This window comes from Nerophis ophidion, linkage group LG02, assembly GCF_033978795.1.
Source record: "Nerophis ophidion isolate RoL-2023_Sa linkage group LG02, RoL_Noph_v1.0, whole genome shotgun sequence".
In the NCBI taxonomy this organism is placed as follows: Eukaryota; Metazoa; Chordata; class Actinopteri; order Syngnathiformes; family Syngnathidae; genus Nerophis; species Nerophis ophidion.
Window position 1 is genome coordinate 44,097,711 of NC_084612.1, and position 27,812 is coordinate 44,125,522.

At 41.3% G+C, this 27,812-nt stretch overlaps 1 protein-coding gene across 1 annotated transcript; it reads right to left on the reverse strand.

Annotated features, from left to right (window-relative positions):
• Positions 1–15,782: 15,782 nt before the first annotated feature.
• mex3b (mex-3 RNA binding family member B) lies at positions 15,783–27,774 on the reverse strand. The gene is made up of 2 exons (XM_061884321.1): positions 27,211–27,774; positions 15,783–18,876 (listed from the first exon to the last, which is right to left on the reverse strand). The coding sequence occupies exons 1-2, from the start codon at positions 27,428–27,430 to the stop codon at positions 17,552–17,554; spliced, it is 1,545 nt and encodes a 514-aa protein (XP_061740305.1). The 5' UTR covers positions 27,431–27,774; the 3' UTR covers positions 15,783–17,551.
• Between the last annotated feature and the right edge of the window lie 38 nt (positions 27,775–27,812).

Consider the following 27,812-nt stretch of genomic DNA (forward strand, 5'->3'; position numbering starts at 1 on the left):
GCACTGATCGCGCAGGGGGGTCCCCACATCTGTGGTCCCCTCCAAGGTTTCTCATTGTCATCCCATTGGGTCAAGTTTTTTCTTGCCCTGATGTGGGATCTGAGCCGAGAATGTTTTTGTGGCTTGTGCAGCCCTTTGAAACACTCATGATTTAGGGCTATACAAGTAAACTTTGATTGATTGATTGATTGAACCTTTATTAGGACAATAAATGCAGGACGAGGGTGGCAAGGAAGGTGGGAGGGCTGCAAGGAAACAACTACTGAATTTGCAATTGGCTGACGCGAAAAGACTGACGAAAGAACCAAAAACTAAAAAAATCAGGAAAGGCGCACTCAGCAATGCTCTCCAGCTTCAGGAAATGGACAAGAAAATCCTCAATAAACTCAACCACCGATCGTGGGGCTCAGACGGTGGACGCAGCGTTCCGAGGCCAGGCCAGGGTGGAAACTGTTTTACATGCGGCCAGCCTGATCACTGGGCCGCGCTGTCCTAACATTTCCGAGCAGGAGAGGCTTGGCCATGCCAATAGATCAGCACCAGGACGTGGCAGAGGACGCCCACAGCAAAGCTCCTCCCAGCAGCAGCCACGCCCTCAGCAATACTACCCTCCAAGGTCTGCCCAAGCGCCTGGTGCCTCCGCCTACTTCCTGGGTGACAACGAGGACCAGGGGGCGGCCTTCTAAAGCTGCCCACAGCAGGATCCCTAGCAGGAAGTACAGACAGGCCCCCTGCTGGACATAGTTGTCAATGGACAATGTTATCAGTTAATGATTGACATTGTGCTACACACTCACTTCTGAATGCAGTGGTTTCAAAGTAACTGGGTGCTTCCTTTTTGAAAGTCGAAGGCATTGCTGGGTTCACAAGACTGCTACCTGTCACCAAATGACTTCTGGTTCAGATTGCTGAACACACATTGAAGCATCCCTTTGTGGTCGATCTGCATACATCTTGCCTGCTTGGTAATGATCAGCTTTACAAACTGTACCCTGACATTTTATATTTCACAGAAGGAACCGTCTTGGTGTTACCTGACGGCATGACCACCAAGCTGCGACACCACTAAAAGGGCTCCTCCATGTTCGTGTTCATATCTTAATCTGAGGTAACACAAATGGCTGACATCTACTGGGCACGCCTCCTCCCGGAAACTAGCGAAGGGCAAGGACTGCTCCAAATGTTCTATCAGTGGAAGCCCTGGCTGACTGAGCTGCGTCCGTATGTCCTGCCACCCGACCCGCCACATGTTACCATTTATTACGATCACCAGTCAGACGAATCATACCAGGAGGCCTTGACTCCATTGCGGGGAAAGAATGGCCCTTGTCTACACTTACATATTTGCTGGAGCTCAAGGTGTGACCGCCCATGTTGACCTCAGCCCTTAACAGAAAAAATGGTTGAAGATGGACGCTACGGCAGTCCCACATTTCTCCCTACCTCTCTGCCCCGCCTACTAAGCCAAAGACCTAGGTCCAATGACAAAACAGGGCATAACCACCACATACTGGACCGACACACAAATACCACATACTCTGTTAAACAACATAGCTATGGGCTGCACTTTGGACACCCCTACTGTAGGCTATGAGGGGCTAACAGCTACACAACACGTAATTATATCAAATAATAATAGTTACTTATTATGTACACAAAGTCTCCAAAACAGAAGTCTGATGGAAAGTATCCAGTAACAAACGTGTCCAAATCGTTCAACTTTCTGCACCATTACTGTGGCCACTAGGTGTTGCAAAAAATCTAATTACCATTGCAAAAGTATCCATCATAAGGTTAGTATGTTTCTTATATTTGTGTCAATATATATAAAGACATGTTGTGACTTTCACCGTATCGAATAATTTGCATAAAATGTAGGGTCACTATCGCTATAAGAATCAGTCGATATCGCCATGGGGTCCGCAACTCTAATGTCGCCCTCCAATGGTCCACAGAGGCTTACAGTGGGGCAAAAAAGTATTTAGTCAGCCACCGATTGTGCAAGTTCTCCCACTTAAAATGATGACAGATGTCTGTAATTTTCATCATAGGTACACTTCAACTGTGAGAGACAGAATGTGAAAAAAAAATCCAGGAATTCACATTGTAGGAATTTTAAATAATTTATTTGTAAATTATGGTGGAAAAATAAGTATTTGGTCAACCATTCAAAGCTCTCACTGATGGAAGGAGGTTTTGGCTCAAAATCTTATGATACATGGCCCCATTCATTCTTTCCTTAACACGGATCAATCATCCTGTCCCCTCAGCAGAAAAACAGTCTCAAAGCATGATGTTTCCACCCCCATGCTTCACAGTAGTTATGGTGTTCTTGGGATGCAACTCAGTATTCTTCTTCTTCCAAACACCACGAGTTGAGTTTATACCAAAAAGTTCTATTTTGGTTTCATCTGACCACATGACATTTTCCCAATCTTCTGCTGTATCATCCATGTATCCATTTTGGTATAAACTCAATTTGTCGTGTTTGGATGAAAAAGAATACTGAGTTGCATCCCAAGAACACCACACCTACTGTGAAGCATGGGGGTGGAAATATCATGCTTTGGGGCTGTTTTTCTGCTAAGGGGACAGGACGGTTGATCAGTGTTAAAAAAAAGAAGAAATGGGGCCATGTATCGTGAGATTTTGAGCTAAAACCTCCTTCCATCAGTGAGAGCTTTGAATGGTTGACCAAATACTTATTTTTCCACCATAATTTACAAATAAATTATTTAAAATTCCTACAATGTGAATTCCTGGATTTTTTTTTTCACATTCTGTCTTTCACAGTTGAAATGTACCTATGATGACAATTACAGACCTCTGTCATCATTTTAAAAGGGAGAACTTGCACAATCGGTGGCTGACTAAATACTTTTTTGCCCCACTGTAAACGGCTTTCACTGACCTCAAGCAAGACCTGTGCTCTGCCTCAGACCTTGCTATGCCTAACTATTAGCTGCCCTTTTTCTTAGATGTTTCTGAAAGTGACAGTACTACTAACACAGTCCTTTTTATTTTTTCAGAAACAGAAGGGGGAGGAGATGTGGGCGGAGCGCGTCAATTTTTTGATTTCACTGATATGATCAATTCAGTACAAGGGAAAAGGTACTTACTAAATTGTGTTGACAATTACAGCTGACCAGAAGCAACCCCAACCTCTAAAGAGGATGCCATCCCATCCATCTATTTCTACCGCTTGTCCCTTATGGGGTGGAGCCTATCTCAGCTGCACACAGGCGGAAGGCGGGGTACACCCTAGAAAAGTAGAAAATATCCGTTATTAAATGGCTTGTGAATGACCTCATATCATGACATGGTTTCCCCAAAAAGATTACATCAGACAATGGTCTGATCTAATCTTAAAAATACTCACTTAGCTTTGGTCGAGAAAGCTCTTGGACTTGAACAGTAATTCGGTTTGGTGTACCATCCCCAATCTCAAAGCAAAGTTGAAAGGATGAATCAGAATATCAAAATGAAATTGGCAAAAATCTGTGCACAGAACAAAATAAATTGGGTTGACATGTTGCCATTGGCTTCATTGATGTCCGTGAATAAAACAGTTTTTTCACCCAATGAATTGCATACAGGTCAGCCCTTCCAGGACCAGCAGCTCCTTTGGAAAGAGGGATGAGCATGAAACCAAAATGGTATTTTGACTTAATTCAGAATTTGTGTGCCAGTTTCTCTAAACATATTCAAGGACGACAACCTTCCGCCCGTTGAGTGGGTCAAGGTCTAGGTCATCAAGCGCAAGTGGACAGAGTCAAGGTGGACAGGCCCCTTCAAGGTTGTGGAGTGGATGTACCACACCCTTTAACTTGCTGGCAAAGGCGTCACCTGGTACCACCTCTCCCTCTGCGCCCCTGCTGAAGAACCTGGTAGATCCTTAACAAAGGTCATTGCTGACATTGCCACATCATCTGCTCCACTTGACCCCCAAACAGTGCCTTTTGTGCCTGTGGCATCCGATGATGAACAGGAGCTGACAGAAGATTCACTGTTAGCCACAAAAGGGGGTGATGTGCTGGTAACCTCTCACCCCAGATCACAGAAGAACGAGGCTGCAACACAGTCTGACAGCCCAGAAGACGACGCAGAGAGAGATCTCCCTCCATTGAGCTGCCGTCAACGGTTATGTAGATCTTCCAGGCTTGGTTAACTGCTGTATCATATTCCTTGCTTGAGACCAGCCCATACATATGTTCGATGTTGTCCAATTTCTCTTATTTGTTTTCAGCATAACTAGTTGAGTCATCGAAATAGGTGAAGAATTTGATATTGATCCCCAACTGACGGCCCTGGTGAGTCTTACCTGTTTTGACCAAGATGACGATCCTGACGACTCCTCTTAAAGGGGAACATTATCACCAAACCTATGCAAGCGTCAATATATACCTTGATGTTGCAGAAAATAGACCATGTATTTTTTTTAACCGATTTCCGAACTCTAAATGGGTGAATTTTGGCAAATTAAACGCCTTTCTGTTTATCGGTCTTTTAGAGATGACATCAGAATGTGACGTCACCCACGTAACACACCCGCCATATTAATTTTCATTCTCACATTACAAACACCGGGTCTCAGCTCTGTTATTTTCCATTTTTTCGATTATTTTTTGGAACCTTGGAGACATCATGCCTCGCCGGTGTGTTGTCGGAGGGTGTAACAACACTAACAGGGAGGGATTCAAGTTGCACCACTGGCAAGAAATCTGCCGCCAGACCCCCATTGAATGTACCAAAGTGTCTTCACATTTGACCGGCGATGCTAAGACAGGCATGGCACAGAGATGTATGGATAACCTACAGATGCATTTGCAACGATTAAGTCAACGAAATCACAAAGGTGAGTTTTGTTGATGTTGTTGACTTATGTGCTAATCAGACATATTTGCTCACGGCATGACTGCCAGCTAATCGATGCTAACATCCTATGCTAATCGATGCTAACATGCTATTTACGCTAGCTGTATGTACAGTTGAAACTAGATACCCACATTTAATGCGAAACAAACACTTACCAATCGACGGATTTAAGTTGCTCCAGTGTCACAAGATGCGAAAGTCCTGATCGTTTGGTCCGCACATTTTACCGGCGATGCTAATAAGGCAGCCATGCTAAGGGCCACTTCTTTAGCTACACCCACGCTATGGCCGAATAGCGTCAATAGCTATTCGCTCAATAGCTTCAATTTCTTCTTCAATTTCGTTTTCGCTCTCTGCCTCCATACTCCGACCATCTGTTTCAATACATGCGTAAACTGTTGAATCGCTTAAGCCGCTGAAATCTGAGTCTGAATCCGAGCTAATGTCGCTATATCTTGCTGTGGTAACCGCCATGTTGTTTGTATTGGCAGCCCTGTATGACGTCACAGGGAAATGGATAGTGGTTTCGAAGATAGCGAAAATAAGGCACTTTAAAGCTTTATTTAGGGATATTCCGGGACCGGTAAAATTTTGAAAAAAAGTTCAAAAAATACAACAAGCCACTGGGAACTGATTTTTATTGTTTTTAACCCTTTTAAAATTGTGATAATGTTCCCCTTTAAAGGACTGATGTTCACAATGACCCTGTTGCTTTTTGACTTAGTCCCTTTTTCAGCCCAAAAATGTGATTACTCGTGTTTGAATTTCACAGGCCTATATTCGTCCCCCAACAAATTGGGTGACATTGACGGTTCCTGGTGCACCAATCTGTTAAATGGCTCAAAAATAGGCCCTTGGGCACGGACTGACTTATTTTGGTATTGTGGAGAACAAAGATTGTACATTAGAGTCCCGACCAGGGGCGTCGCCAGACATATTTCACTGGGGCACGTGCCCCACTGTTGATCTGCAGTGCCCCAGTAAAAATGTCACCAATAAAAAAAAACGCTTCAGAGTTTTAAGTCTACATAACATAGACAACAGCGCACATACTACTTAGTATGGTAATTGATTGCTACTGTATTCACTCCACAAAACAGTGAGCACATGGCTACTTAATATGGTAATTTATTCATGTGTGGATCGAGACTTCGGTTGAGAGAAAGAGAGAGAGAGGGGATTCGAATCACTGCGTGAGGTAGGTGACGTTAGCCAACAACAATTTGTTAATTACAATATTTTGATTTTGATTTGACTCAAACTGTAACTCCTAGATGGATATCAGAAAGTTATTCGCCCGCAGCAGAAAAGAAACAGCAGGAATGAGAGATGTAAGTGAAGTCCTAGCTAGCTAGGCAACATCATTGTCTTAAGTTGATGCTAAGTTAGCTAACGTTATTCCTTGTATCAAGACAAACATATTAATTTGCTGTACGAGCTGTCGGGGGAATTTCCAATGAATATGAAACATAATGTTGGTTATTGTCTGCTGCTTCTGCATCAATGATGATTTGGAGTAAGCATGTGTGAGTTGAGTGCTTCTCAAATGGTTTATCTTCAGGAAAAAAACATTTTTCCATATCATCAAGTCGTGAGCCACATTTTTAAATCATTCAAGTTTATTTCACAGAAAAATAGCACAGTAGACTTGTCTTGTGACTTTGACTAAAATAATCTTGTTTTGTCACCAGAAAAATGGCTACAGCTAAAGCATCTGGTTTTGTTTCCAGAAAAAATAGTAACATTTCTGTATTTGTTTTCAGAAAAATGGCTGAAAATATCTGGTTTTGTTGCCCCATTTAGATTTAAAAATATATATATTTCCATGTCTGTCCTGAGTCCTCCTCCAACTTGTTAGTCGGTTTGCCTTTTGCTAAAATACTCACTAATAGTCACTAGAAAAATGGCTAAAAATATCAGGTTTTGTTGCCACAATTAGATGTTTTTCTCCTTATACTTTTTTTTTTCATGCACACATCTGACTGCGACTCACTGAAAATGACACACAATCCACTTTAATGTCACGACCCTGCAGTTGGGAACCACTGGTCAACTGTATAACAGTTACTGTAATATTTCCATGTCTGTCCAGAGTGATTGACCACTTTGCAAAAATGAAAACGAGACGTTACAGTTTACTTCTCAGAAAATGATTCCCTGAACAGACACACAACAGTTGTTCATTTATTCTACTACTGTGGCTTTATTGTTTTGTGTATATTTTATAGTTTTGTGTATCTGAAATAGGATTAGCCACATTGCCATAAATGGAAATTAAATAATATAAAAGAACCCAGAGATGTAGGGGTGCTTTATTTTTTGTTTTACTTTTGTAGATGTTACATTTGCAGATGATTACTGCAATAAATATTTCAAAAAGAGTTATTGCTCTTCCTTTTTGCTTTTACCAGTAGCAGTTTAGAAGTCTGGAGTAAAAAAGTGCACAAGTAGGTCAAATGCATTAGTTAATTTCAGGTGGTTAATCAAAGATCCATACAACATAATCTGATATGATTTCATAGTTTAAAGCACTATTTATGTATTTTTTATGATAAATAAGTGCTAAAAATGTTTTTGCTTGCGCGCTTTGCACGCTCACAAGAATTATTTTTGCCCCAGGTGTGCCCCAGTACAGTATTAGGTCTAGTGACGCCCCTGGTCCCGACGTCAGTCGTTGGGCTTTGTACTATTTTACCAGTTGACGTTTGATGCGTCTTAACGCCACTAATATTTGGCATCAATCCAAGCAGCTGTGTGCGCGTCTATGCATGTACATGTTATGTATCTACATGTTATTTATATACATGTGCACAGCAGGGGAGCTGTTTAACTTATGGGAGTAGAGTATGTGTGTTTATGAGAATGGCAACGTGTTGTCTGATTGACTTCAGTGAGTGAGTGAACGAGTAAAGAGAGGGATAGGTTTTGCATGCACTGCGCAGTACAGTGACCAACGGGTCCGGTTGTGTCCTGCAAAACGAATAATAAAGCAACCACAATGTTACAAATTGGCGGCCTCGAATCTGACCAGGAAGCGGAGTTTAACAGACTCATTGTAAAGTGAAGGGTGTTACCTCCGACAAAAACATCGACAATGAAGGGAACGTCTGCCCTGTGCTCAGTCTGCAAACAGTTGGAAAGCTGTAACAACTACATAATACCTGTCATTCTTTATAACTCCCTGTGCAGATATGAATGTTAATTATTTATATCAAGGGTGTAAAACTCAAATACAGAGTGGGCCAAAATTTAAAAACTGAACAAAGCCGCGGGCCAAAATTGAACAAATTAACCTTTTAATAGGACCTAAACAAGTTTTGCAATGAATATTGAACAAGCAAAGCTTATGTTTCAAATAATAATAATCATTAAAAAATATCAATGGCATATCAAATAAAATCTGAATAAAAATGTAATGCCTCTTTTGTATTTGCAGCCCTCTGAGGTAAGTATTAAAATAAACTTTTTCCAAAGGCTAATAATACATTTGAAAATAAAATAACAATAAAGAATGAATCAAACATTCAAGTAGCCAGAGAAAGTCTAAGAATAAAAACGTTAATTATTGCTCAGTTTGCTAAACTGATTTGCTTTAACACCAAATATAAAACAAGCAACGCTTATATAAATTAACAGTGCAAAATCAACTTTCAAAAAACAAATGAAAGAATATCAATGGCATATTAAATAAAATGAAAATAAAAAAAATGGTGGTAGCGGGGGGGAGGGGGTGTATAGTGTAGCGTCCCGGAGGAGTTAGTGCTGCAAGGGAATCTGGGTATTTGTTCTGTTGTGTTTATGTTGCGAATGTTCTCCCGAAATGTGTTTGTCATTCTTGTTTGGTGTGGGTTCACAGTGTGGCGCATATTTGTAACAGTGTTAAAGTTGTTTACACGGCCACCTTCAGTATGGGTGTTAACCAAGTATGCGTTGCATACATTTCTGTGCGTAAAAGCCGCATATATTATGTGACTGGGCTGGCACGCTGTTTGTAGGGAGGAAAAGAGGACATGACGACAGGTTGTAGAGTACGATAAAGGCAGGGTCCTCAATATTGTTGTGCGGGTGGAAATCGGGAGATTATATATATATATATATATATATATATATATATATATATATATATATATATATATATATATATATATATATATATATATATATATATAAAATGCTGGAGAAACAAGTCCATGTCAGAAAACCAACACATTTAGCTGAACTGCACCAATTTTGTCAAGACGAATGGTCAAAAATTCAACCAGAAGCTTATGGATGGTTACCAAAAGCACCTTATTGCAGTGAAACTTGCCAAGAGACAAGTAACAAAATATTAACATTGCTGTATGGTTACTTTTGATCCAGCCGATTTGGTCACAATTTCAGTAGACCCATAATACATTCATAAAATAGCCAAACTTCATGAATCTTTTTTATGACAAGTATGTGCTCCAATCACTCTATCACAAAAAATAAGAGTTGTAGAAATGTTGGGAAACTCAAGACAACCATGACATTATGTTCTTTACAAGTGGATGTCAACTTTTGACCACTACTGTATATGTCAGGTGAGGAAACACATCGCTATATCTGGACAGAGGAAGTTATACTGATAAAACAAAAAGGCAGACAGGAGACATCAACTAAATACAGAGCAAAACACAAAACGGTCATGAAGAATTATGACTGCAACATTTTTACCACTTGCCAGGATTAAACATTTAATTTAAAATCATGTTTTTAGAGCTATTTATTTATTTTCAGTGATGGACCTTACATCATAATCTTAATTGTAACATAAATAATTATATTTTGTCTATTCTTGTTTAATGACTATTCAAATAAGTTATTTTGGTATTCCCCACATATTAAATAATGTTCAAAGATCCTGCAACAATCTGAGGATGCTTAATTTAAGAATTGCAATTTATTTTCAGAATAAAATACTTATTTCTACATAAAGAGTCCTGCTAATTTCTAGATATACCAATATTATCAAGTAAACTTAACTACCTGCATGGACAGATATATATTTTCTTGTTTTTTAGTATTTTTTTCCCCTGAAACTATTGTCTTTTATCGTATATTTTGTATGCTCTTTTTTGCAGTGTAAAGGAAGGGCTCGCAGACGTGCCAAAAGTTTCAAGCTGAGCTGACCAGGGTGGGAGGAGAGATAATAGGCGGAGGGTCAAACTACATGTGTGAATACAGCCTTCCTTAATTAACCTTCTTATCTTCAAGTACAGTATGCGTTCCTCAAAAAACTGCAGATAAAAAACGTGGCCCCGAAAGACTACTCCACTCCTCCGCACTAAATGTATCTCATCTAATTGCATCCATCAAGGTGGAAGTGAAGCAGTGCAGGGATGAGCTATATCTGATGACTCTCCTTGTGGACGCGTGGTGAGCCGCTGTTGGCATGGCAGACATAAAATGTGTCAACCGCTTGCATGTGGCCTATTTACATGGAACATGATGGTTTCTGCATCTTGCAAGTGCGGGCAGTGCAGATTGCTCTCCTCGTTAGCCAACACATAACCAAACACAACCAGAATCTAAAAAGAATCACATTGTATTACAATCCCCGTTTCCATATGAGTTTGCAAATCCTTTTCAACCCATATTGAGTTGAATGCACTACAAAGACAACATATTTGATGTTCAAACTGATAAACATTTTTTTGTTGTTGCAAATAATCATTAACCTTAGAATTTGATGCCAACAATACGTGACAAAGAAGTTGGGAAAGGTGGCACTAAATACTGATTAAGTTGAGGAATACTCATCAAACACTTATTTGGAACATCCCACAGGTGTGCAGGCTAATTGGGAATAGGTGGGTGCCATGATTGGGTATAAAATCAGCTTCCATGAAATGCTAAGTAATTCACAAACAAGGATGGGGTGAGGGTCACCAATTTGTAAGCAAATTGTCGAACAGTTTTAGAACAATATTTCTCAACGCAAGGAATTTAGGGAGTTTACCATCTACGGTCCGTAAAATCATCAAAAGGTTCAGAGAATATGGAGAAATCACTGCACGTAAGCGATGATATTACGGACCTTTGATCCCTCAGGCAATACTGCATCCAAAACCCACATCAGTGTGTAAAGTATATCACCACATGGGCTCAGGAACACTTCATAAAACCACTGTCAGTAACTACAGTTGGTCCCTACATCTGTAAATGCAAGTTAAAACTCTGCTATGCAAAGCAAAACCCATTTATCAACAACACCAAGGAACGCCGCTGGCTTCGCTGGGCCCGAGATCATCTAAGATGGACTGATGCAAAGTGGAAAAGTTTTCTTTGGTCTGACGAGTCCACATTTCAAATTATATTTGGAAACTGTGGAAGTGGTGTCCTCCGGAACAAAAAGGAAAGTAACCATCCGGATTGTTATAGGCGCAAAGTTCAAAAGGTAGCATCTGTGATGGTATGGGGGTGTATTAGTGCCCAAGGCATGGGTAACTTACACATTTGTGAAGGCACCATTAATGCTCAATGGTCCATACAGGTTTTGGAGCAACATATGTTGTCATCCAAGCAACGTTATCATGGACGCCCCTGCTTATTTCAGCAAGACAATGCCAAGCCATGTGTTACAACGGCGTGGTTTCGTAGTAAAAGAGTGCAGTCCAGACCTGTCTCCCATCGAAAATGTGTGGCGAATTATGAAGCGTAAAATACGACAGCGGAGACCCCGGACTGTTGAACGACTGAAGCTCTACATAAAACAAGAATGAGAAAGAATTCCACTTTCAAAGCTTCAACAATTAGTTTCCTCAGTTCCCAAACGTTGAGTGTTGTTAAAAGAAAAGGTGATGTAACACAGTGGTGAACATGCCCTTTCCCAACTACTTTGGCATGAGTTGCAGCCATGAAATTCTAAGTTAATTATTATTTGCAAAAAAAATAAAGTTTATGACTTTGAACATCAAATATCTTGTCTTTGTAGTGCATTCAACTGAATATGGGTTGAAAAGGACTTGCAAATTTTGGTATTCCGTTTATATTTACATGTAGCACAATTTCCCAACTCATATAGAAACGGGGTTTGTAAATATGCTGATTAAAAAAGATGTGCTAGTGTTATCAGAAAAAAAGGGGAATAACAGCTTCCTCCGATTTTAGTTATTTCACTAAAATTCACACCAATGGGATTTTTTTTATTTTTTTTTTTACACAAAGTCCAGACTCAAACTTACCAAAAATCCAAAACATACCCAAATAGGAAAAGAGTTTAATTTGGATCTGTTTGTTAGTACTTCCATGGTCTCGAGCTACTCAGAACATCAACATACACTGTATGTGTGTCACGTGGATGACCACAAGTGGACACAAAGCGTCTTAGTGTGTTGTGATACATGAAAATATCCACACAAATTACAATAGAGTAGACATAAGATTTAGTTTTGGATGTATTTTGGCAAAGTTGCAGCATCGCTTTCCTGTTGTTGTTGTTTTGTGACATTCTGCAAAAAAGTTTTTTTAACTGAACTTGCATGCACCCATTTGCCCAAATGGTGAAAAAGGAAGGACCTTACGCCCTACGATGAGGTGACGACTTGTCCAGGGTGTACACGCCTCCCGCCCGATTGGAGCTGAGATAGGCTCCAGCGCTCCCCACGACCCCAAAGGGAATAAGCGGTAGGAAATGGATGGATGGTTGGAGAGGACCTTAATTGGAACCTTGAAAAACAAAACTAGTAAAACTAAATAAGTTAAACTTCTGGCTATATCTGAAGTCAACAAGCTAGAGCAGGGCTGCGCAATTATTTTGACACGGAGGCCACATTTAGAGAAAAAATTGTGTCTGGGGGCCGGTATATCTACTTTTAGGAACACTAATACAACACCTCACAATAATGTCTGATTAAATTCTAAGAACCTTAGGACAGACTGCCTTAAAAAACGTAATGAAATTTTACATTTTTCTATGAACGATAAAACACTGAATATTGACAAAATATGAATGTCACATTCCCTTTCGATCGACATATTTTACAATCAAGTGAAATGCAACAAAATTGCAACTGTGAAATTACAACGCGAGAGGTACAAAATAAACCCACCTACAATCTGATATATCACCAAGCTTTAGAATTTTGTTGTGAAAATCTCCTTCCGCGTCTGTGGGAACGCTTCCCGCCCACGCTGCTTGATGCTTTGTCTGAGCTGCTGTGACGTAGATTACCATAGTAACTAATTAGATGACCATAGCAACTGATTAGATTACCACAGTAACTGGTATATCAGCCATAAGCACAGATTCCAACCATTGGAATACTTTGTAAAGTTCAAGACTTACGGTCGTTAGAAAACATTACTGCATATCATAATGGCAGCTACACTTTCCATCTTAAAGATCTAAAAAAAAATTTTGGAATGTCCAGCAGGCCAGATTGAAAAGCTTAACGGGCTGCATGTGGTACCCACGCCTTAATTTGCCCAGGCCTGAGCTAGAGCAACACTTTACTTACATGAATCCATCCATTTTCGGCCGCTTGTTCCTCTCAAGGTGGAGCATATCCCAGCTGCACTTGGGCGGAAGGCGGAGTACACCCTGTACAAGTCACCACCTCATCGCAGGACCAACAAAGATAGGTAGACTACACTATGGTAGCAGGGCCAATTCAGTGTAGCCAATCAGCCTATCCCCAGGTGCACGTTTTTGTAGGTCATAAGAATTAGCCGGAGTACCCAAGGAGAACCCATGCAGTCAGGGGGAGAACATACAAACTACCCAGATAACCTTCCATAACTGCCAAAAAGGAGAGGACTTAAAGGGGTACCTTGAGGAACACCTCAGTTATATATAGCACGAGTTTGGACACCAGTTTTTCTGTTAGCTAGCAAGGTTAAAATGTCATTTTAGGACCTGCCAATGTGTTTACAGTAGGTCCGAGTTACTTTATACCAGGGGTCGGCAACCTAAAATGTTGAAAAAGCCATATTGGACCAAAAATACAAAAACAAATATGTCTGGAGCCGCAAAAAAATAAAAGCCATATTATATACAGATAGTCTGTCATGAGATATAAATTGAATTAAGAGGACTTAAAGAAAACCAAATGAGCTCCAATATAGCTACAAATGAAGCACAATGATGCATGCAATATGTACATACAGCTAGCCTAAGTAGCATGTTAGCATCGATTAGCTTGCAGTCATGCAGTGACCAAATATGTCTGATTGGCACTCCACACAAGTCAATAACGTCAACAAAACTCACCTTTGTGCATTCATGCACAGCGTTAAAAGTTTGGTGGACAAAATGAGACCGAAAAAGAAGTGGCAAAAAACAGGTCCTCGAAAGTCAGAGAAAGTTATACATGTACACAAACTACGGTGAGTTCAAGGAACAGCAAATTTAGTAGGATAAAACGGCGCTCGCCAAATATTCGAATCGGTGAAGCATGTTTCATACAGTGTGCTTTATAACAATTAGGTAGGTTTGTGTCATGTTTGTCCTCCTACAGAAACCATATTAAAACAAAAAGTATGTTTTTTCCTCCTCATCTTTTTCCATTTTTCAAAAACTTTTAAAAAAGCTCCAGAGAGCCACCAGGGCGGCGCTAAAGAGCCGCAGGTTGCCGACCTCCGCTCTATACTGTACATCTGGAGTACTCTCGTCTTTTTAGGAATTTTCTGCAAAAATGTTGTCTCCTAAGCTCTGAACAGAACCTGGGGGCCAGTTTGGCCCCTAAAGTGCCAGATCAAAACATAAACATTTGGCATAGATGATTGTAGGTGATGAATTGAAGACTAATTTTGCATATGCAGTAAAGACAAATCCTTTGGATGTTCTCCTTGGATGATTTAAGGCTCAAGAGTACAGTCCATGTCCTATTTCAGAGATTCTTAAGAGCAAAAGAGGGAAAATGTGCGCTCCATGTGTTGCACACTCCGCTGAAAACACTTGTCAGCTCTTTTCTGTGGCAGTAAGATTGCTTCCTAATAATATGGTTTATAGGGCACTTTCTGCTGGCCTCTGGTGAATGTTTCCATTTCAAACCTGTCATGAGAGCCTGCCTTTACTATCTTACAAAGAATGTGTTTAAGCGCCATGGTTTCCAACGGGACCGCAAGACAAGCTGAGCTTTTGCAAAGGGAAAAAAGATCAGGAGCGGGTCTTCCGGAACATTCATGTAGAACTGGTGCGGCCACGCACACCAGACAGTCACGGACCTTTATTACAAACTACAGCATTACTTCAAGTCACTGAGACCCATTTCAAAAGATGATGATTGCAGTTCTATGAAAGTAAGTTTGTTATTGATGTTCATAATTGCCATGACAGTGAAATTGTGGTACATGTACCAACAGGTTCCATCTAGTGGTACGCCAAAGAATCACTGACCTAAATACAGTGTTACTGTTCAAACTGTGTGTAATGTTTTAGCGGCCAAAATATTAAATATACTTGTTTAATGTAACATCTGCCTTGTTTTCGTATGATTACTAAAATTCATCCATGAGGTGGCAACTTGTCCACGGTGTACCCCGCCTTTCGCTCGATTGTAGCTGAGATAGGCTTCAGCGCCCCCGGCAGCCCCAAAGGGAATAAGGGATAGAAAATGGATGATCATACTTCACCATCAGAGCAGCTGGCGTCTCCAAGATGATGCCAAAGATTGCAACATTATTTAAATAGCAATAAAAAAAATCCTACGAACCGTCAAAGATTGTGATGGCAGGGAGAGGAGGGCGTTTTTAAGTGTGGAGGTTCTGCATTTGCTGAGGTGGCGACTTGTCCAGCGTGTACGCCGCCATCCGTTCGATTGTAGCTGAGATAGGCACCAGCGCCCCCCGCCACCCCCAAAGGGAATAAGCGGCAGAAAATGGATGGATGGTTCTGCATTGGACAATTCTGTACTCAGACAAGTCTGGAATAAATATCCACCTTTTAATGTACCATTCTTTATTTGAAATACTTAAAAAAAAACAACAAGTAGCACCATTACTTATGTAGAACTTTAAAATGTCAGAAAAATAAAACTCTTGATTCATTTTCAAATCTTGTCTTGGGAAATAATAACCAGGAGGTTAAAGGCCTTTTATCATGAAATAAAATATATTTTGTTCTTAAAATGTGCTAAATTAAGCACATTTACCCTAACCTAACTACATATGTGTAAACAATTGATAAATAAATGTATTAAAATAGAAATACTAAAGCTGTAGTGGTGCAACAGAAACCTGTAATTCCCACACAAATGTAAGTCATACAAACTGTTCCCTTACTAAGATTTGTACATGTCAAAATTTTTAAAATAACAATATAGAATACTTTATATTACTGAATATAAAATATGCCAAGTGAAGCATATTCAAAAGCTTAAAAAATGTCATTCCAATACAATACTGTCAAATTCAATACATACAGTATCTTGTTGTTCTCCTGCACACATTTGTGTGATGTCAAAATAAAACAGTGATCAATTACTAAAAAATAAACCAGATTTAAATCCCGCTACAAAAAGTTCACTGAACTCAAAATATCCGTAAACATCTTGGTAATAAGAAATACAACTTTCAAGTCAAAAGTGGATCAAATACTTCAATCTTCTTGTCGCTATTTGAATGTTTGAGCAAATGCATTCAATACGCCAACGTGTAGGATGGCTTTGTAAACGTCAGTACAGTATTTTTGGATGTCCGTAGACTTGAACACACTCCATTAGCTTGGCCCGCTAACCGTCCACAGTTTGATCAACAGAGCGGCATCCTGTCACATGGATATATGGAACAGACTACAAAAATGGATTACTGTTTAGTAATACTTAAAACATGCACTTAAGATTCAAAATATTTCCGCTAGCTAATACAGTCCTTGATTTGTATTCGTCCGACAGACCCAAACATTGAAAGGGTGTCCAAAGTTTGTCCAACGAGGCCTGCATACAGAAAAATACTAAGAATGCAGGGGGGCACTTGATTTATATATTTCACTTTTGTATGCGATTAATCCGATCTCCATTCTGGAAATCTTCATTTGATGACTTGGGATCACGATTCCATGAGGAAATGTGTCCACTATGTTAGCACCATGTGCTTACATTTTAAGTAATCACTTTGTTTTGTGTTAGATTATCATCATCATTAATATTCGGGGTCCTCATTGTCTTCTTCTGCTTTGAAGAAACTTCCAACGGTCTTTCTGACGTTCTTCTTGGAAGGTCCTGGAAGGAAAGTTGACGGTGGAATTTCTTAATAGAAATGAAAAAAAAAATTGAAAAGTATCAAATGAAAAATGTGGCACTCTAAAGTACATTCATGCACGTCATAAAGTCCAAAGACAAGTCCATGAATGCTGTATCGCGTGTGGAAGAGCAATGGCATTCATTAAATGGCACGTCTTGATTTGGACTTTGTAGAAATTTTTGTGGGAAACTGGATGGTGAACCCCTAGACCCTAAAGTCTGAAACTGCTTCCTGTAATCTGATTAAAAAACGTATTAGAATTGCTTTAGGGGCTTTTTTTTGCCACGGGCCAATAAAAAGAGTCACGAGCCACAGGCGGCCCCCAAGAGAGACTTTGGACACCTGAAAACAAGCGTCTGATACCACAACCTGGAACATAACTATGTATTCCACTGTACACTTTGCAAATTGATCATGATTATTGATACTTCTCAAGGTTGTATTCCTGCCGTTCAAAACCAGTCAGGTGTTATGAAAATATACGTATAGCTTGAGTGACGCTGGTTTGGCAGACAGGACATTTGGGATTGCTTCTCTCACAGATGCGATTGGCACATTCCATGCAGAAGAGGTTGTGTCCACACGGGACCAGCGCTGCGATCACCTCGCATTCGAAGCACACTGAACAGTCGCGGCTGCCTTTTCGGCTGGTAGACGAGGTAGAAGACGACGAAGAGGAAGCAGAGGAGTCATACGAAAGGTGAGCGCTCGTCAGTGCGTTACCAGGAAAACCGAGCCAGTCTCCAGTGGGATCACTTTGTCCCCGTTGCGCTAACACCTGCTCAGCGTGAGGTGGAGGTGATGTTCTGGACTGGGATGAGTCCCTGTTGATCCTACTTTGACTCACCATCACACCGTTGGCATTGGCGGGGTGACTAGCCGGCGTGGCGGTCAGAGAACTGCCTACAGTCAAGGAGGGGGTGATTCGGTTTTCATACTGGGACCAGAACCTCCCAGTTGGGGTTGGCGCAGTTTCAAGCCCTGGTGGCGAGTCAAAAGTCGGGTCACTGCAGTCTGGAGAGATCGCCTCATTTCCGCAAACATTTCCATTCGTGTTGATGGTGATGTTGTGGTTGTTGTTGCTGTTGATGTTATTGGTTGTGTAGCTAAGCGTGGGACTGGGGGGGCTGTAATCTACCATGCGGGAGCCACTGGTACCAAAGTAAGAGTCAGTGGATGCGCTGCCAAGGGAGGAGGACGAATCGTTGCGATATTTGGAGAAGGTTTTGCACACAGAGGTGAGCGTCATCCCAGCCTTCTTGGACCACAGCATGGGTTGTCCATGCAGGTCAAAACCCACATCCGTCCCATTGGCATGAAAGTCATTTTCATCCTGAAGCGCGATTACTCCGCCTGTTCTCATGGCGATGTGAGCTTCAATCTCCTCGCGGGCTCGGTCCACATTCTCTGGCATCCCGGTCACCTCAAACACCGGCTCCTTGTCCCGGCTGGGAGTTACAATGTAAGTATGAGTCTGTTGCTGAATGCGCTTGATTGTCGCACCCTTTGGACCAACGACAAGACCCACGACACTGTAAGGCACTCGCACCTGGATTGTGGTCTGACCGGGTATGTTTGGTGGGCCAGGAACAGGAGTAGCATTCCCATTCAGGCTGGTGTTTTTGTTTCTGGAAGCTCGAATCATTGAGAAATGCTCCGCCGCTGAGATGATTTCTCTCCTGGCCATTGCCACATCCTCCCTCCTGCCCGTCACCACAAAAACGGGCTCTTCACCTCGGACTGGGGTCTTAATGTAGGTGTTGGTCTTTGCTCGCAGGGCTTTAATCTTACAACCTGAGAAAGGGAGCAAAATGTGAACATGAAGGCAATGTACCAGATATCACAGGTTCACACCCTTTTCGTACATATTTTTAAAACACGTACTAGATGTTTACTAGGGTTGTAACGGTACATGGACAATCATATTTTTTGTACTTAGCCTTCATTTCGGTAAAGAGGCATACTGATTTACAACAGGGATGAGACAGGAATTGTTTGTAGCATCTTTTCGGTTTAACAAATACAGTGCAGTGCAGTGTTTGAAAGGTGTCGTCTCTGGTTAAAGCTTCCGGTTTGCTAACACTTTTCACACCCGGTGAAATACAGTTTGTATGTAAACAAAGACAAGTAAATAAGATGATAGCAGTATGTTTAGCAGAGATGAGAAACAGAACTACAAACTTAATGCTGTACCAATAAGGAACTTGGCTAAAAAAAATAATAATTATTCACACCCTTGCACTTAACTATTATAAAGTGCATTTGGAAAGTATTCCCAGCGCTTCACTTTTTCATTATTTTGTTACGTTGCAGACTTCTTCCAAATTGAATAATTCAATTTTTGTTCAAAGAATTATACACACACAAAACCCCATTATGACAAGATGATTGTTTTTGTTTTTTTTGTAAATCTAGTATTGTTTGTTTTTTTGTTAATGCACTATGGGCAGCAATTACAGTCTGAAGTTGTTTTGAATGCGATGCCTTAAGCTTGGCACACCTGTCTTTGGGCAGTTTTTCCCATTCCCCCTTGCAGCACCTCTAAACCTCAATCAACTTGGATGGGAAGCGCTGGTTTTCATCCAGGATGTCTCTGTACATTGCTGCGTTCATCTTAATCTAGTCAGGGAGGTGACAAAGAACATAATGTCAGAGCTGCAGCATTCCTCTGTGGAGAGAGGACAACCTTCCAGAACATCCATCCATCCATCTTCTTCCGCTTATCCAAGGTCGGGTCACGGGAGCAGCAGCCTAAGCAGGGAAGCCCAGACTTCCCTCTCCCCAGCCACTTCGTCCAGCTCCTCGAGGGGGATCCCGAGGCGTTCCCAGGCCAGCCGGTAGACATAGTCTTTCCAACGTGTCCTGGGTCTTCCCCGAGGCCTCCTACCAGTTGGACGTGCCCTAAACACCTCCCTAGGGAGGCGTTCGGGTGGCATCCTGACCAGATGTCTAAACCACCTCATCTGGCTCCTCTCGATGTGGAGGAGCAGCAGCTTTACTTTTGAGTTCCTCCCGAATGGCAGAGCTTCTCACCCTATCTCTAAGGGAGAGACCCGCCACCCGGCGGAGGAAACTCAATTCGGCCGCTTGTACCGGTGACCTTGTCCTTTCGGTCATGACCAAAAGATCATGACCATAGGTGAGGGTGGGCACGTAGATCGACCGGTAAGTTGAGAGCTTTGCCTTACGGCTCAGCTCCTTCTTCACCACAACGGATCGATACAGCGTTCGCATTACTGAAGACGCCGCAACGATCCACCTGTCGATCTCACGATCCACTCTTACTTCACTCGTGAACAAGACTCAGAGGTACTTGAACTCCTCCACTTGGGGCAGGGTCTCCTCCCCAACCCGGAGATGGCACTCCACCCTTTCCCGGGCGAGAACCATGGACTCGAACTTGGAGGTGCTGATTCTTATTCCGGTCGCTTCACACTCGGCTGCGAACCGATCCAGTGAGAGCTGAAGATCCTGGCCAGATGAAACCATCAGGACTACATCGTCTGCAGAAAGCAGAGACCTATGCCCGCGGCCACCAAACCGGAACCCCTCAACGCCTTGACTGCGCCTAGAAATTCTGTCCATAAAAGTTATGAACAGAATCGGTGACAAAGGACAGCCCTGGCGGAGTCCAACCCTCACTGGAAATGTGTCCGACTTACTGCCGGAATTACGGACCAGGCTCCGACACTGATCGTACAGGGAGCGAACCGCCACAATCAGACAGTCCGATACCCCATACTCTCTGAGCACTCCCCACAGGACTTCCCGAGGGACACGGTCGAGTGCCTTCTCCAAGTCCACAAAGCACATGTAGACTGGTTGGGCAAACTCCCGTGCACCCTCAAGAACCCTGCAGAGAGTATAGAGCTGGTCCACAGTTCCACGACCAGGACGAAAACCACCCTGTTCCTCCTGAATGCGAGGTCCGACTATTTGGCATAGCCTCCTCTCCAGTACACCTGAATAAACCTTACCGGGAAGGCTGAGGAGTGTGATCCCACGATAGTTGGAACATTAATTGATTGATTGATACTTTTATTAGTAGATTGCACAGTTCAGTACATATTCAGTACAATTGACCACTAAATGGTAACACCCGAATAAGTTTTTCAACTTGTTTAAGTCGGGGTCCACGTTAATCAATTCATGGTAACACACCTTCCAGTCCCCCTTTTTAAAGAGAGGGACCACCACCCCGGTCTGCCAATCCAGAGATACCGCCCCAGATGTCCACGCAATGCTGCAGAGTCTTCTCAACCAAGACAACCCCACAGCATCCAGAGCCTTAAGGAACTCTGGGCGGGTCTCATCCACCCCTGGGGCCTTGCCCGGGGTGGCCATTCTTCCAGAACAGACCTGGGCATATTAAGGCCCCGGGGCCACATGCGGCCCGTAAAGCGTTTCAATCTGGCACGCCAGACATTCCCAACTATTTTTTTTTTAGATCTTTAGGATGGAAACTGTAGCTGCTATTATAATGTGCAGTGATGTTTTGTAATGACCGTAAGTCTTTAACTGTACAAAGTATTTCAATGGTTGGAATCTGCGCTTTTGTATGATATACCAGTTACTATGTTAATCTAATTAGTTACTATGGTAATCTACGTCACGGCAGCTCAGATGAGCCATTGAGCAGTGTGGGTGGGAAACATTTCCACAGACGCAGTAGGAGATTTTCACAACAAAGTTATAAAGCTTAGTGATCTATCAGATATAACTGATTCTATGTGGATTTATTTTGTACCCTTCACCTTCATATTTCTCTGTGTTTGTTGCATTTTTGTTGCATTTCACTTGATTGTAAGATATGTAGATAAAAAGGGGGTGTGACATTCATGTTTTGTCAATATTCAGTGTTTTATCGTTCATAGAAAAATTTAACATTCCATTACGTTTAAGGTGGTCTGTCATAACGTTTTAGCATTCAATCAGACATTATTGTGAGGTTTTGTATTAGTGTTCCTAAAAATAGATATACCGGCCCTCAGACATATTTTTTTCTCTAAATGTGGCTCGAGTCAAAATAATTGCCCAGGCCTGTTCCAGAGGGACAACCATTCAGCAATCCACCAATCAGGGCTGTATTTTAGCATGGCCAGACAGAAGCCATTTTTCACCAAAAACGTTGCCAAAATGTACCTCAACGACTCAGACCATGGGAAACAAAATGATCTGTTCTGATGAGAAAAATATTGACCTCTTTGGCGTGAATACCAAGCACAGCTCATCACCAGGCCAATAATATCCCTATAGTGAAACATGGTGGTAACAGCATCGTGCTGTGGGGATGTTTTTTAACGGCAGGCATTTGGAGGTTAGGCAGAATAAAGGGAAAGATGAATGCAGCATTGTATAGAGACATCCTGGATGAAAATCATCCCTTTCCAACCAACCTGATGCCGCTTAAGAGGTGCTGCAAAAAGCACTGGGTGAAACTGTCCAAAGAGAGGTGAGCCAAGCTTGTGGCATCATATTCAAAATGACTTGCTGCCAAAGGTACATCAACTAAAGTATTGAGGAAAGGCTGTGAATACTTATGTACATGTGATTAATTTAGTTTTTTTAAATTAAATACATTTGCAAAAATTTATGAATTTATTAAATTTTGGAATAAAAAGTAAAGCACTGTGTATATATTTTTTTGTGTTTAAAAAAATGTATCTATTAGATAATTATCTGCGAGCAGTTTTTCAAATTCTGCTTTTGTAACAAAAAATGATAATTGTATTAGTGGGGCAAAGCTTACATGGTCGGACCAGGAAGACAGCAATAATAAATCTTGTTCAAACATGAGGGCATAACCCTGAAAGGGTCTGTTTGCAACCTGGTCACAGTTACTTTTAAAATATATATTTTTGAGTAATTACCAATTATATTGATTAGAAAAACATGTCAGCCCAAGGAATTTGTTTGGCATTCAGGCTTGTCAGGCACCGTTGTCTCAACAACATGCACACGCAGGGAGCGCTTGCACATACACCAAAAGAGTCCTAGAGATGCAATGAACAATTTGAAATGATGTTGTTGTTAGGATAGAATATATAAAAATGATAGCTAATGTATGTTATCAAAGTCGCTAACAACACACAAAGCTAAAGCGCGTCCATGTCTTACGTACTTACGTAGTGTACGTCATAACGTCCAAAGTCGCAATTGGCCGAAATATATGCTTAAAAACATATTTTCAAAATTGTCGCCCTCTAGGCATCTGTATAGATTGCAAACATCCCCTTTAGGAATCTAGAGCCATTTAAGGTCAAGTGGATAAAACACAAGATGGTTCCGTTTTTAGTAAAACACTACTAATTGATTTGAAAGATATGTGATGTTAAATTGTTCATAGTAAATGTATTCCTTGGTTTATACAAATGTACTTTGAATTGCCCAAAAGAACATTTACGGAAGGAAAATCATTTGAACAGTTACATGTATTCAGTGATTTATTAGTATGTTTTGGTGTTCCATTGCTTCGAATTACAATTTTGAGAGAAAAAAAGGCCAGGCTAATCAAGGGTAATATTTGCTAACTTGTTGAATGCAAATGAAGATTTTTAGGAAGAACAGTTGAATTTTTATATTTGACACCTTATAAAAGCATTACAATGGGTTTAAAATGACACATAATGGGAAGAAAAATGCTTTAGGAAATGACAAACTGCCATTTAGGGGAATATTCTGTGATAGTCAGATGACAACCATTATTAAATAAAGCTGTGTTGGTCACTTTTTAAACACATTTTGAGTCTTGGTTGTTTAGCTTTTAATGTGACAATGTGTTAGTTGTGTATCTTGAATGTTTTACTTTGGCTAACTTGTAGTAATGTATATGCCAAATGTATTGAGATAAAATTAAAAGGATAATAGTCATAGTGGCAGTGATGTTGCTGGAGTCTATTAAATATGTAACATTTTTAAAGTTGGGTCTTTGTGCGGTTACATCATGACTGTTGTCCTGGTTTGATCCTTATCATCATAGCTGACTTAAATTAACATCACATGGCAACAAAGCAGATATAGTGTACGTGTCGACTACATCGATGCATGAATACATGCCAACGTTTGACTGGAAATATATATATACATATACAGTTGGTCAAAAAAGTATTTAGTCAGCCACAGATTGTGCAAGTTCTCCCACTTAAATTGATGACAGAGGTCTGTAATTTTCATCATAGTTACACTTCAACTGTGAGACAGAATGTGAAAAAAAAAATCCTGGAATTCACATTGTAGGAATTTTAGGGCATTTATACATAAATATTGGTGGAAAATAAGTATTTGGTCAACCATTAAAAGCTCTCACTGATGGAAGGAGGTTTTGGCTCAAAATCTCACGATACACGGCCCCATTCATTCTTTCCTTAACACGGATCAATCGTCCTGTCCCCTTAGCAGAAAAACAGCCCCAAAGCATGATGTTTCCACCCCCATGCTTCACAGTAACTATGGTGTTCTTGGGATGCAACTCTGTATTATTCTTCCTCCAAACACAACAAGTTGAGTTTATACCAAAATGGATACATGGATGATACAGCAGAGGATTGGGAGAATGTCATGAGGTCAGCTGAAACCAAAATAGAACTTTTTGGTATAAACTCAACTTGTGTTTGGAGGAAGAAGAATACTGAGTTGCATCCCAAGAACACCATATCTACTGTGAAGCATGGGGGTGGAAACATCATGCTTTGGGGCTGTTTTTCCTGCTAAGGGGACAGGACGATTGATCCATGTTAGGAAAGAATGAATGGGGCCGTGTATCGTGAGATTTTGAGCCAAAACCTCCTTCCATCAGTGAGAGCTTTGAATGGTTGACCAAATACTTATTTTCCACCATAATTTACAAATAAATTATTTTAAATTCCTACAATGTGAATTCCTGGATTTTTTTTTCCTCATTCTGTCTCTCACAGTTGAAGTGTACCCATGATGAAAATTACAGACCTCTGTCATCATTTTAAGTGGGAGAACTTGCACAATCGGTGGCTGACTAAATACTTTTTTGCCTCACTGTGTGTGTGTGTATATATATATATATATATATATATATATATATATATATCTTTTTTTTTCTTTTTAAATATGGTTTAGATCAATGCACTTCTGGGGGCCTAGAGGTGATCCAGATGTCGACAACGTCAATACTATTAGCAGATTGATATTTGGGTTTATGATTTTGGGGTGCCCGGCGATAAGGTGGTGACTTGTCCAGGGTGTACCCCGCCTTCCGCCCGATTGTACCTTAGATAGGCACCAGTGCCCCCCCCCCCCCCCCCCCCGTCCCCCCGCGACCTCAAAGGGAATAAGCGGTAGATAATGGATGGATGGATGGATTTTGGGGTTGTTTGTTCATATTATTATATGTATTATAAGGTCCGGGAAAGAGTCCTAGTAGTTTTTGCTTCTCTTTGTCTTCCATAATGCCATTAACTTTATTATTAGACATCGTTTTCAAAATATATAATGTGCTACCTCAAGTGTAAATGTGTGCTGGTATTAGAACAAAGTCCCTTCTCAGTTGTATTCATAGCGGTTTCATTTTTAATTTAGTGTATGTATACCCTACTGTACGTATTTAATTAGTCTGCCTTTTCTTTGGCCTACCCATGTAATGTTATTCATTTTCTCAACCAACACTAAAAAGCAGCATCGATCTATTTTGTGAAAAAAAAATAATAATAATAATATTAATAACTTGTATGTTGTTTGGGAACAGTTAAGTTAAAGTACCAATGATTGTCACACACACACTAGGTGTGGTGAAATTTGTCCTTTGCATTTGACCCATCCCCTTGATCACCTCCTGGGATGTGCGAGGAGCAGTGGGCAGCAGGGTGCCACGCCCGGGATTCATTTATGATGATTTAACCCCCAATTCCAACCCTTGATGCTGAGCGCCAAGCAAGGAGGTAATGGGTACCATTTTTATAGTCTTCTGTATGACTCGACCAGGGTTTGAACTCACAACCTAGAGATCTCAGGACGGACACTCTAACCACTAGGCCACTGAGTAACCAACACCAATCATCATTAATTATCTCTGTATACATGGATGTTCTCATTCATTCAGATCATTGTGTTTTCTCAATTTTTTTTTTGGCCTGGATTGGCAGTCCATTTTCTCTTTGTAGCTTGTAGCTTTGATGTAAGCTACAAAAGTAGCGAAGCTAAATCCAGTCCATCCATTTTCTACCGCTTGACCCGTTCGGGGTGACGGGGGTGCTGGAGCCTATCTCAGCTGCTTTCAGGAGGAAGGCGGTGTACACCCTGAACAAGTCGCTACCTCAATCGTTACTCGTTAGAAAAGTAGTAGCTACTGGGAAATGTAGTTAAGCTATGTAGCTTAGCTACATGTAGCTTGTTAATGCCCATCACTGGTGTGTATTTTCCATTAATGTTAATACGTTTAGAATAAGACGCAGAGGTATATTTATAACTTTTGTTACACAAATTATACTATTTATACTCACAGTAAAGAGTGTGGAAGTGTTTTCTTCTTCCTGGGGGTGGAGATAACAGAAAATAACCGAGAAGCACTTGTCTAATGTGGTGTAATGAAATTGTTTAATTTTGATTATATTGTTGAATCTATCCATCACCCATCCTTTCACCGCTTGTCTCTTTTCGGGTCACGGGGGGTCGCTATATATTGTTAAATTATTCACAAACAATTTAGTTTGCTTAAAACATTTGTCCTGTGTTGGAATAATAATATAATTGATGACACAATCCTTCACTGATCCTGAACATGTTCATGTATGGATGGGTATCAGCATCGACAAGTTTGCCTCTGTTGTTTACTTGGTATCGCTTCGATACTAAAACGTGCGGTATCGCTTCGATACTAAAACGTGCAGTATCGCCCACGTAAGTGTGTTAATTAGCCCATGTAGCAACACACTAGCGTGCCCAATACAGCTCATTAAACGAAGTCCTAGTGCTAAGATGTTGACAATGTGTTATTTGTGGGCGAGTATTTGAATGTAGGACAAACAATACAGGAAGTATCGACCTGATGTGTCCAGACTGGGACGGAAGGGGAAGATGCGTTAAAGTGCTTGTCTGGAGGATTGTACAAAATGCGTTCAAGCACCAGCAGAGAGTCAGTAAAAGTGTCTTCACACGCACCTTGTCTGCCTACAATCTCGGCCACATGCTCAGAGCTGGGCACCGGGACACACTCGGTCATGTTGACACTTCTAGCCCGGGGTTCGTCGGGGTCGCACAGCGGGTGGTCGTCGGTGTTCAGCCCAAGCAGAGAGAGCTGGTCCAGGGCGATCTGCAGGGCGGTCTGCTCGTCCAGTGCGTCTCCATGGAGGCTGCCGTCGGCGAAAAGCGAGCTGGGCATCTTCCCCGAGGAAGAGGACGTGGAAATAGCGACGTGAGCAGCTTTTGTAAACCAATAATCAAATGACACCAAAATGTCTGCGTCTGGAGGTCTGGAAAACTGTCAACATCCAACCTTTTGTCTTCCGCGATAGTGCAAGGAAAGTCCCAGTACGGTTCCGGCGAATCAGCAGAGAAAGGGCGTCTTGCCACCACTAAATGTGCCCTAACTGTGGCGTAATACATGTACTACAGTAATACAAGTAGTACAAAGTACAATACTTAAAGTAATCTTCTGTCTGAGTCCCTTCACAACCAGACTGAGAGTCCTGGACATGACGTCACCGGCTGGGCAGGGATGATGCAGTGCTGCTTTTTTATTTTGCTTCCTTTAAGGCGATTGG